This window comes from Populus euphratica, unplaced genomic scaffold (genome assembly GCF_000495115.2).
Source record: "Populus euphratica unplaced genomic scaffold, PopEup_1.0 scaffold1798.1, whole genome shotgun sequence".
NCBI lineage: Eukaryota > Viridiplantae > Streptophyta > Magnoliopsida > Malpighiales > Salicaceae > Populus > Populus euphratica.
In genome coordinates, this window is record NW_011501611.1 from 11352 (window position 1) to 23587 (window position 12236).

Genomic DNA, 12236 nt, shown 5'->3' on the forward strand with positions numbered 1-12236 from the left:
AAAACGTTAAAAAGCACTCTTGGTTTAAAGATTGAATATCTGTGTACGAAGGTTGATAGTAAATGATTCTTTACATGTACCGACTTCCATTTGAGATGTGCAATGGATTGGCATCAAGCATCATTCAGTAGTGTCAAACAAACCACTTGATCCACGTCATAATGAATGAGCTCTGTCCCATTCTTGAACGTTCAAAACCGACAAATCCCAGGAGCCTCAGTTCGGCTTAAAGCAAGTATTTCCTCATACTTTGAACCATATACAAAGCCCCACAACTGCAATACGGAGGGAGAAAATGCGACTTCTGTCAGTTGTTTTGTAACCATCCCAAAAGGAATTTGACACTGTAGAGCTGATGAACCACAGGAAACGGCTTGCTTCGTGTTTGTGTGTGAAAGAGAGAGAGAGAGAGAGAGAGAGCGAGAAGGGTAGAGGCCCATGCATACCTCAACTTCCTTAACTTCAAAGTCTTCTGTGTGCGCAAGACAAGGGTTCCCATAGGTTTCCGAGACCGAACTTGATCCATTTAATCTTCGCATTGAACAGACAAAAAAATTAGATCCATTATATAATCACGTGTAAAGGTAGTGTCTCAAAACAAAAAGGACAAATTTAAAAGAAACCGAAATAAACAAAATATATTTGGTTAAAAAGACAAAAGATGTGAAAATAATTTTCTAGGAAAGTTTTGAAGCGATTTTTTATCCCTTCAAAACAGGAAGAGGGGACAAGTCTCCCTTATCCCCGCAGTCTCAGTCTTTTCTATCCTAAAACAATAACTAAACACTATCTAAATTTTATTCGAGGAAACAGACATAATTCACATTACACATGGTTGCAGAATAAATACATATATAACAGAGAAGTAAAGGTTGGTGCTCACAGATCACTGTCCATGTAGAGTGCAAAGTGGCCACCTCCACCAATTGCGAGAAAGTCAGTGGAGCACAAAGTGAAATAACGATTAGCACCTGCTTTAACATAGCTTTTAGTGCACAGACAGATTTAGCAAAAACAGAAATAGGTTTTAAATAGATGATAAACTGAAGTCCCGTAGACTTCTGAGAAAACACCTTTTTGGGATGGCCATGAATGTGCTTATGTACCCTCATGTTGTAGGCTTTTTCATTCTTCCACTAAGTTTCCACTCTCCGTTTGAGAAATTTATTGAGTTCCTATTTAACTGTAGTTTTCTTGGCATCATGCAATTTGACTTGGATCTTGTGATTGACATACACGGTTCAAACACAAGTTTCCAAAAATTCTATCTTCAGGAGTCTTAAGAGAGATACTGAGAACAAAATTTGGGAAGAAAAGGAGTATCAACATGTTGGATGTCCTTGTATTGAAGGACCATTAAATTTTATGTTGCAAGTAATAAGTTCAGTGTTCTCATGGCCATGAATATCTAACAAGTTAAAGAGCAAGAGATATGTAGCATTTGCTTGCAGCAGAGTACGCTGTGATTACTTCATCTAAAAGTTAATTAAAATGAAATGCACTATACGCAATGCAGTTTTTGTCCTCAAAGTTGCGAATTCCGTAAAGCAAAATTTATTTAGCAAGACAAAAGGCACCAGCTGAATAAGAAACTATTTTTCATTTAACAAGTATGTATAAGCTTCTTTCAAACCAATTTTATTGTAATTCCTGCAATCAATATCAGTTTGATGAACATTTTTTTTACCCATTCTCACATGACATATTTGCATGCTGATGCTAGAACAACATCCATAAGGTAAGCAAGTGCACACAGGGAATAATGTTTTGGCACGCCAACAAAAAAATCCAGATGTTTCCAATAGTAAGACAGTTAATTAGAATAAAGAGTTTTCACCTATAAATCTGAGAGGGAAATACCTGTAGGACGGAATATAACAGGATGACCAGGTTTATTTGTGAAAACAAATGTACTATTCGTTCCCTGTTCAAACTTCATGGTCAACACAACGCATAAAAGAAAGTGCTTTCTGTATGAATTAATAAGTTTGTATCTACCTGATATTTCTTGTTGGTTGGCCTTAGCGGAGCTTCAACCAAGCCACCAAATACTGCCCCCTTGCGATCTCCAACAACCTGAAAGAAAATTAGCATGGTAAGACATGTGGAGCAACTCCAGTTCCAAATTCCATATGCATGGCTTATGACTAACGTGCAAAGCTCATAATCAATGGGACAGATCCAGTAATTCAACTTTGGACTCAACAAATTCACCACATCCTCTTGGATACTGCACTCACAGGAGAGGTTTCCTGTGGGAAAGTTCGTCTCATCAACTTTTTTCAGTTATTTCACAATAAGAATTATGAGCAAGGTAACAGTACAATATAATTACTCCCATAAGTGATCAATTTTGCGGGGGTGGAGGGGCAGCTTTCCACTTGAAAAATAACCTTCAGGAGACAAATCTAAATTAAATAACTACAAAAAGTATTGTCCTTAGCCAAAAGTAAATTAGCATTACCAGCAAGCTATGTCCAGACCAAAGCATGCTTCTTCTATACAAGGTTGAAAGAGATATCCCGTGCCTCCATGTACTACAAAGAACTCCATGGAAAGAGAAAGTCAAGGAAAGACTGCTATTTATTACCTAGCTATCAACCACATGACTATATATATATATATATATATTAAAATCAATTGTATATTTAAAATCTGTAATCCTGTACCTGTAGAGCAATAACCATTTCCTCCCTTGAACAAGTGCTGGAAGGGAAACATAAAGGGTGCTTCTTTCTTTCTCTGAAAGAAGCAATGAAGGTTCAGATATGTCTGGAAGATCACCCAAAGCAACAGGCTCTTTCATGTTCTGCTTCGGCATACTCTTCACCTCAAGTCCACCAAAATCACCATTCTCATCAACATTTTTCAAGTCTGAATTACCCTTGCTTTCTTGGCTCCGATATCCACCAATTCTTGTAGCTTGGTAAACAGCTCTTAGAGTTTGTTTGCCCCTCGAAAATAACCCCTTTTTTGTGCCACTCTCTTTTGCTACATTCTCTGATAGCTGGTCACCCGTTTGTGCTGAATGATCATTTTGCTCATCCAATTTTGGATTATTTCCAGACTCTGAGGACGATAACAAAGAGTATAAGAATGCACTAAATGAAGAAGTATCAGGCTCCTCAACTAAGTGCCCTGTATCCTCTTCAGTAACGAACTCTAGCTGACTCCTTTTTGACTCACTGACATCTTCCTGTCAAAACAATAAGTGGGTAATTACAACTTCAGCACACTTTTGAGAGTCCAAACATAACATTGCTATGTTATCAGATACTTGTTCGAATAAGACTTAAAGAGTGTCAGCTATCCATCATCAGGTTCATTTTAGTCATGATTTGTGACATCAGTTGCATTTTAATTTTCAATGAAGTTCCCTTTTTGCTATGTTATCAATTACTTGTTCGAGATTCCCAACATAACATTGCTATGTTATCAAATACTTGTTCGGATAAGACTTAAAGAGTGTCAGTGATGCATCATCAGGTTCATTTTTATCATGGTTTCTAAAATCAGTCACATTTTAATTTTCAATGAAGTTCCTTTTTTGTTTTGTCAGCTAACAAAACAGACACTGATTCCCCTAAATCCCACACGAAACCACTGTAGAGAAACACATTGAAGTTTTACGATCAAGATTCTAGCTAAAAATAGTCCAACCACAGTAATTCTTGGAAATATCAACCCAACCCAATAGGAAAATGATTACAACATTGATAACCTTGAAGAGTTTCGAACTTAACATTGTTAATGTTAAGCTGCTGAACACAGTTAAAAAAACACCAATATCTACTTGGATAAGATTATCAAACATCTACCATGGAGCTCATTTCAGTCTTGATTTATAGCATTTGGATCATTTTTCATTTTGATTTCCAATGAAGTTTTGATTTATATCATTTGGATCATTTTTCATTTTGATTTCCAATGAAGTTCCTTTCCTCTTTTGTTTACGAAAAAGGCAAGAAGAAAACAGACAGTTAATTTCATAAACCTATTAAGTCAACCCCAGTGATCAAATGCATTGAGCTTTCCATGATCAAAATTCTAGCGAAAAATATTCTAGTTACATTCATTCTTGAAAATGAATAACCAATAAACAGAACTCACAAAAAGAAGAAAAGAAAACAGATTTATAAGATCAAATACCAAAGTCCCAATAACAAAAACAAATTAAAATCTTCCTACCCATCATAAAATTAGAAGTGGGTATTCATCCAATTATCCAGAAAAAGGCAACATGACGATAAAGTCTCAACCTTTAACCCCAAAACATGAAAAGAAAAGAAAGAACATCGAGAGAGAGAGAGAGAGAGATGGACTTACAGGAGGAGGATGAGGAAGAGGAGAACATCGAGACAGAGAGAGAGAGAGAGAGAGGTGGACTTACAGGAGGAGGATGAGGAAGAGGAGTGGGATGCTTGGAGGGTTTATCAGAGATAGGATTAAGGATGACAGTGGTGAGATCAGACACAAAGTGGACTGCCTTGCTCCTTAACGACTTTTGTTGCTTTCCCATGCTCCCTTTTTCTTTAAAACACTAAAAATTGGTAGAACGGATTTCTTTTCCACAAAAAAAAAGAAGACTAAAAACTACACAAATAGTGTACTAAAAGAGAATATGTTTGCAGATATCTTTCCTTTCATATTTCCATGGCCATGGCATCCCAGTTCTTGTTTCCTTTCTGGGTTCAGCAACAGTTACGCTCATAGAAAAAAGCCTTGTTTTCTGCTTTTCGATACCTAGAGGTAGGTTGAAGGAGGGGAAGGAGGGTTCTATTCTACCGACCGGAGGAGGGGAGAAGAGTATGTTCAAAGTCTTGTCTTTGGATTTTCTTGCTAAAAAAATGATGATGCAACAGCACCCCTGCTTTTGAGACCCTCGTATTTAACTTTTTAACCTCTATATATATTTTTATATAAAAATCTTAAGGAAACAGTAAACAGAAAGACTCCTTGACCCAATGGATAAGGTGCTCGTCTCCGTTCGATCCCAGTCATTTATGGACTTTTTAATTTAATTTTACAAAATGAATAGCTCATACCAAATCCTTGAAGGAGTATATCGTTTTAATCAATCGCGTTGAAGCTTTCGCCATAAGGATCGAGTTGTTCTTTGTACAGAGGCTAGAAAAGAGACTTCCCGGGCGACTCCGCTATCCACATCCGTGCTTAACGACAAATTCAGAATCACTGGCTAGACTTTTTTTTTGTTTCCAACAAGAGAGAAGAGGGGAAGTATTTATATATGTCAAGTTGTATCTTTCTTCAAGTACAAAAATATATAAATTTTGTTTCAAAGTTTTTTTGAGGAACCAGGAGCAATGGCTACCTAAATAATTTTAATCCATTGTTTACACTTTTGTGTTGAATTACTAGGCTAATAATTTTTATCATTTATTTTTTATGCTGAGATGAGATTGGTTATTTCTGGATTTAACTCATTTAAATTTAAATTTTCACGTATCCTTATCTTTTGATCTTTGCAAACTTATTATATAAAATTAAAAATTCCATTATCTTTGTATTATGAGTAAAGTAAAAGGAGAACAACGGGGATAACTTATTTTTTACCCTGAATTTTTTAATATATTCTTAAAAATATAGAATTTTTCTAAAATATATTTTCAATAAATTCGTTATTTTGTATTAGCATTTTTATCTATTTTATTTTAATAAAAATAAATTGAAGAATAAACAAAATTAGAGAGCAAACTGCAAGCAAATAAGGAAAAGGGACCTGAGTAACAAAAAAAAAAAAAGGAGAATCAAGTAAAATTAAAAAATTATATTTGATTTTTTATGTTGGATTATATATGCTTGTGTTTGTTGTGGAGAATATTTTGGTTATTTAATCATGTGAGAAGGATAAAAATAATAAATAAATCGTTAAATAATTTTATAATTATTAGAAAATCTAATTAGTTTTGAGAGATTTTTAGGTAAAGAGTTTTTTTTGCATTCATGCTAATATTTCATCAAAACTAGATATATGTATTTATTAGAGATAAAAATCTCTAGAATAGTTTTGACTTCACAACTAAGCTCAATCCTCACCTGCAGACACGAGTTTTGATTAATTTTTTAAATTATTTAATTTATATTAACTCATCTAAATGTAATTATTTTACCAAGCTTAACCACCATAAATAACTATAAATATTTTAATAATTTTAACTAATATAAGCTAGCATAGTAAAAAATAAAAAGAAAATCATAAATATATAGTGAATTTATATCTATATTAATACATGTTTATTATTCAAAAATTTACGAAACAAATATATGTTTATAATTCAAAAATTTACGAAACAAATCACAAAATTATTGATAGACAAATATATCATATATTGGTTTAAAATTGCCAATTACGATTCGTCAGAATTAGATCAAATGAGACGAAAAGTGCTGGAAAAAAGAAAGAAAGAAAGAAACAGCCCCGGCACGTGCTGCTCACGCACAAATTGACATGTGTTCTTTCAAAGCTCCATTACATGCTCCATTAGCCCAAGGAGGCGCGTGGACCACCATGCATTGTGCAAGACCCCCTCTTCTTTCTTTTGGCATAGAAGGTGGCGACCACCTCCCCCTATGGTTAGAGATCCGACACCGAAAAACGGTTGTTGTTGGATAAATTGGACTGCTGTGTTTTTTTACTTCTGCCTTCTATGCATATCCTCTTTCTTTTTCTTTTTCTTTTTCTTTTTTTTCTCATCCTCTATTTAACTATTTGGAACCCTCTACAAAAGTGGAAAAACTAAAGTAGAAAGAAAAAATTTGTTAAGTAATTATATTCTCTAATTCTTATAACAAATTCTTAATTAATTAAATTTCCTCTTTTACCCACACACTTTCAATAATTTTTTAATTTTACTTGAACCTTCTATTTATTTATTTTTTCTCATTGACATACTCTTTTATTATTATTTTTTAGTCTCTTGTTCTTCTTTTTTTTCTTATTTCACTCATTAAACTCTTTTTTTATTATCATTGTGATAAAAAATTAAATGAAATAACAAAAATTAAATTAAAATAAAAATATAATTTTTAAAAATACATAAAAAAATCAGGGATAAAAAATAAGTTACGATAATTGCCATTTCTTTATCATACTTATAATATAATGTCATTGAATTTTGTTTTTGTAAAGAAAATAACCTTGTATAGTTAGTTTGTGAAGAAAAAAAATAAAACTTTTTTTTTTCAAAATGAAACAATTTTGTCAAGAAATAAATACCCTCAAAATAACATAAAAAATAAAATAAATCTTATTAAGAAATAACTAATCTTAAAAGTACTACAAATAAAAAAAAAATCTAACCTCAAAACAAGTGTTGCATTATGGTGTGTACTGTGACGGCTCTAAATTTATGGATTTAATTTGAAAAAGTATGAGGAAAATGAAAATTTTAATGTAATTTAAGAAAACTAAAAATTTTAAAATTAAATCTATATTTGTTAAAAAAAATTGAGTCGTAAAGCGAGGATTTTAGCTCACATGCATAGAAAAATAAATACCTTAACCCTTTTCTTAAAAAAAATGTCAATCATCAATTGAAAATCATTATCATTTTTTATTTTCAAATAAAAGGTTTTACTTTTTTTTTAGCTATGTGTGCTCAACGAGCTATTTTATCTTAGCTAAGTTTTTAATAGACTTGATAATTAAATTTATTAAATCTACAAATAAATGCAACAAAATAATTTTTTTTATGAAGGCCAAAAACACAAGAATTTTTTTACAATGTTAAAACATAAAAAAAAATGTTTGGTTTTTTATGATAAACATGGTGTTTTAGAAAATATAAAAATATGCAAAGATATTTTTTTTCTTTTCTTTTTAAAGTTTGGTTAAAACATTTAATATTTTTTTTATCCTTACGTTTTAACCATTTATCTAATACATGACAAAAAATAAAATATTAACCCACACAAAGATCACCTTTCACTAATTACTCGCACACTCTGTGATCACACTCTTATAAACATCATCATAATTTAACGCACGACCATCTAAAATCAGTAGTAGATATTTTGGAAGAGGTTGGACAAGATCTGGACGATATGAAGGAGCTGCTAGAGAGAACTGGAGGTGCAAAAACAATGACGGCGCCTGGGTTCCACACGCCATTTCCACTGCCGGCGCCCGGAACCATGCATCATCATTGCTGAAAGGAAGTAACCTAATGGGTCTGAAGCGCCTTTCCTCCTTCGTAATCTCCCTGATGGTGGATAGCTTCAACATTACCTGCAAAAGAGAAAAGGAATCATAAGAGCATTTCAGTTTCATTTTCTCTTATCTATCTCTTCTTCTTCTTTATCATGACTTTTCTCTTTTAGTTTTGTTTCTCTCTCATCGGTTGGATATTGCCATTGCTATAGAGGCTAAAAGCTAGTCTTGGGGTTGTAATTTAATTGAGGAATGCTTCGGGTCAATGAGTTGATTATTGTGGTGGCTGGGTTAGAGGTGTTCTCGGCTGGTCAGTTGAAGAGGGAAACAATTGGGTTTGTTATGGTTCTCGAGTCAGATCGTGCATGTGTGGTGAGCAAAAACTATGGTGGCGTTGACGTGGGAGAGGTTGTGGCTACCGTGGTCCAGGGCTAGTCTTTGGCGCTGAGAGATTGTTGAGGGGTGTTTGGTTGTCGGTTAATTTTGAGGAAAAGCCAAGGGTTGCCGCTGTTAGTCCATGAAGGAGGTTAGTGTTTGATAGGAATAGCTGCTGCCACGATTTGGATGAAGAAAGGCTGCACAATGTCGATTATGGTGGGATTGAGGTTTCGGTCCTTACAGTGGAGATTTTCTTAAGGTCATTTCGAGTGTGAGTTAAAATGGTGAAGAGAAGGCTGGAAGGTCGTGGTGGTGCTGGGTTTCCATGAAATGAGAGATGAAATCGTCAACCTAGGCACCTGGCAAAGCTAATGCCTAGATGCTTATCACAATACATGGAAACCATTCAAACCAACCTTGGTATTTAACGTTTTATACACAGCTAATTGCTCAAAAGACCCTAACTTCTTGTTAAATTCAATTTGATCTCTAACCTTTTTCTTTTCTGATTTTAGACCCTCAAACTATCAGGTAAAAACAATTAACTACCTCCGCTTGAAAACAGATGGTTATGATGACAATTTTGTTCATTTCGAGTGTGAGTGAAAATGGTGAAGAGAAGGTTGGAAGGTCGTGGGGGTGCTAGGTTTCGGTTCAAAATGGAAGAGGAAGATGAGTTTGTGTGGGTTGTCTGGACAAAATCAGAAGATCAATATGGGATTTTTTCAGACATTCTATGGAAACTCAAACCTTAATTCACTCTCTCCTCTTTTTTTTTTTTTTTGGTCTTGTTTGCCTCTAATTATAATGGGAAAATCAATTAGAAAAGAATTAATTGAAGATTTTTTTCCTCAAAAAAAAGTTAATTGAAGATTTCTATCGTAGAATATCAACATGAAGGACCATTATTAGATAAATATTTTATAGTGATTTTTATTTTTTAAAATATAATTAATTCTTAATCTAGAATCAAATTAATTGGTGACTTTTTTTTTTAACTTTTTTATATTTAACTCCCCAGGATGTTTCATATGACAAAATTTGCTAGGAAAAACAATATTTTAAGAGAAAATGATTTTTTTTTCGGTGATAAAACAAAATGTTTTCTTAAAAACAGTACCAAATATGTTATATAAGGGTAAAAAGGGAAAGATATTTATTCTTTTGAGGGTTAAAGCAAAGTTGTCAATTCTGTTTCGCTTGATATTTCATTTTTTTAATTAGAACAGAATGTTTTAGTTTCAGAACGTTTGAGCATGTCGTTTCAAGGTTGTATTGTTTATATATATTCAACAAATATAATTTAAATTCAAGATAAATTATGCATTACAAAGTACAAACACAATGTCAAACATCATAATTTTAAAATTTAAAATATTTCTAAATAGTCAAAATTAGATATAACTTTAATTTAAAGTCTTAAAGTAATTCAACTTAAACAAAATACTAAAATATTATGAAAGTAAAATGTTTTAACATAAAATAAATATAAATCAAACATCATCTTCATCATTAACATTAAAATAAAGATCTTGATCTTGTGGTGGTATATAGAGAAAGTCATCAACTAGACATTCCAATAATTGATCATTTCCACCAAGCTCAATATTCCTTCGTCAAAACATGTCTCTTCATTCTCTAAAGTCAAAGTAGACAAAGATGCTTTTATAGTCTCACAACTTATATCATCTCCATCAAGAAGACTAGGTTCTTCACAAATCCATGTATTCAACAGGTCAATGTTATCGAGGCTAATGGGATTTAAAGCATCCCTTGCTTTACTCAAATTCTTACAAAAAACAACATGAATATAAACCACATATATATTAATGATAAATTTAATTTTAAAAAATTAATAACATTGTTAATAAAAATAGTAATAATCATTTTCAATATTATTATTAATATGATAATAGCAATATTTTACCTTTGTTGAATCCTCAAATTATAACGAACAAATACTAGATCACTCAATCTCTTGTGCTCTAGCCTCTTACGTCTTTTAGAATGGATGAATTCAAATATACTCCAATTTCTTTCACACCCAGTTGCACTACAACATTGACTAAGAATTCGAATTGCAAACTTTTGAAGTTCTTGAATATTATTGCCAAATTGCTCCCACCATGCAACTAGATAAGACAAAAGTTTAATAAATTAGATATTATAAATACAAAACAATATTATATTTTAAAAAAAAATGTTATTACCTGGATTTAACTTTTTTTTTTGACGAATAGCTAGAGGCATGCCAAAATCACCAGTTGCTTTCTTATACTCCTCAAATTGGCCACTAATTACATTTTGAGTGTCACAATCAGGGACCAATCTAGTAATTGAGCTAAGCAAACCTCGAGTAACCTCCTTTTGTTTTGAAAAAAAAGGCCTAAAATAGATTTTAGGATTAAAAAAACAATTTGCTGCATGTAATGGACTATGAAGTTGCTTATCCCATCTAGCATCAATTACTCGAATATATGGTTTATATTGAGAAGCTCTATTTTTCAATCTTGTCTTGATAGCTTCTTTTACTTTATCCATTACCTCATATAAATAACCCATTGCTGGTTTTTCTTCACTGTATGTTAACCGAAGAACTCGCAATAAAGGCTCACTAACTTTGACTACATGTTCACATCGAGGCCAAAAGTCTTTATCTTATAAAATTATGGTAGTTATTTCCTTTCCAACTTTACTTTTACCATGACTTAATTCTACCTATATCATGCAAGTAAATATTTGTTGAAGCTTTTTCTTAAAATAAGCAAACATTGGATGCTTAAAAAATGGATAGCAAACCTTGTAATGCCAGAACGACATAGATCATTTTCATTGGTAAAGTCTTTCCTCATCAAAGCTAAAACTTATGCATGATTATATATAAATTTAGTTATGTTTCTTGCTTTCTTAATGGTTTCATCAATTATCAGAAAATATCTTTGATCAGAAATATTTTCTAACATCAAATCAATGCAATGGGCAGTACAAGGAGACAAAAAAAAAGTGTCATACCTTTGTTGTAAAGCCTTCCCAGCAACCTTGAATGTAGACTCATTATCACTAACAAATTGAACAATATTTTTTTGCCCCATTTCTTTGACAACTTCATCAAACATTTCAAGCAATGTCTTTTTATCTTTTCAAATACTCAAAGTGTCAATTGACTTCAAGAATATGGTATCTCTTGGAGAATAAGTAAGAAAATTCACAATTGATACATTCCTTCTATTTGATGACCCATCTGCCATAATAGAGCATCCATAAAGTTTTCAATCAGCCTTGATTTCAAAGAGATATTCATGGACATCATAAACTACACCTTTCAAAAATGGTCCCCTTAAATCATGATATGATGGTCCTTTAAAACCAGGTCTCATTGATGCTATGATGTCTATCATTGGTTGATAATAGTATGATTTAACACCATTAAATGATACATTAACATCATACCACCATCTTATTATGACCTTCCTTGCATTATGTTCCTTCTTTTTAGAAGTCATTGCACTTTTCTATTTGCACTTGTACCATGCATTGTCAATCTCTTATTTGCTTGTGAACTGATATCACTTAAAGTAGGATTTGCATTATCACCCTCTTTGACTTTATCATTGGAAAGTAATTGAGAATTTCCAATATCAATTTTAAGTCTCTTTCTCCATTGTCAAGTCTTCTATCAATTGCTTCG

At 32.5% G+C, this 12236-nt stretch overlaps 1 protein-coding gene across 1 annotated transcript; it reads right to left on the reverse strand.

The window, feature by feature from the left end:
• Nucleotides 1-2: 2 nt before the first annotated feature.
• On the reverse strand, nucleotides 3-5205 carry LOC105118157 (oxidation resistance protein 1-like). The gene is made up of 8 exons (XM_011016042.1): nucleotides 4391-5205; nucleotides 2670-3196; nucleotides 2465-2537; nucleotides 1999-2076; nucleotides 1861-1924; nucleotides 884-971; nucleotides 447-531; nucleotides 3-275 (listed from the first exon to the last, which is right to left on the reverse strand). The coding sequence occupies exons 1-8, from the start codon at nucleotides 4517-4519 to the stop codon at nucleotides 192-194; spliced, it is 1128 nt and encodes a 375-aa protein (XP_011014344.1). The 5' UTR covers nucleotides 4520-5205; the 3' UTR covers nucleotides 3-191.
• Between the last annotated feature and the right edge of the window lie 7031 nt (nucleotides 5206-12236).

Bases quoted from the DNA above. Each gene is read 5' to 3' on its own strand.
- LOC105118157 (XM_011016042.1), bottom strand. From the start codon at position 4,519: ATGGGAAAGCAACAAAAGTCGTTAAGGAGCAAGGCAGTCCACTTTGTG. The intron at 1,925-1,998 runs GTAGATACAAAC...AAGTTTGAACAG, and splicing joins CAACCAACAAGAAATATCAG to GGAACGAATAGTACATTTGT. The intron at 532-883 runs GTGAGCACCAAC...TTCAATGCGAAG, and splicing joins CTCTACATGGACAGTGATCT to ATTAAATGGATCAAGTTCGG.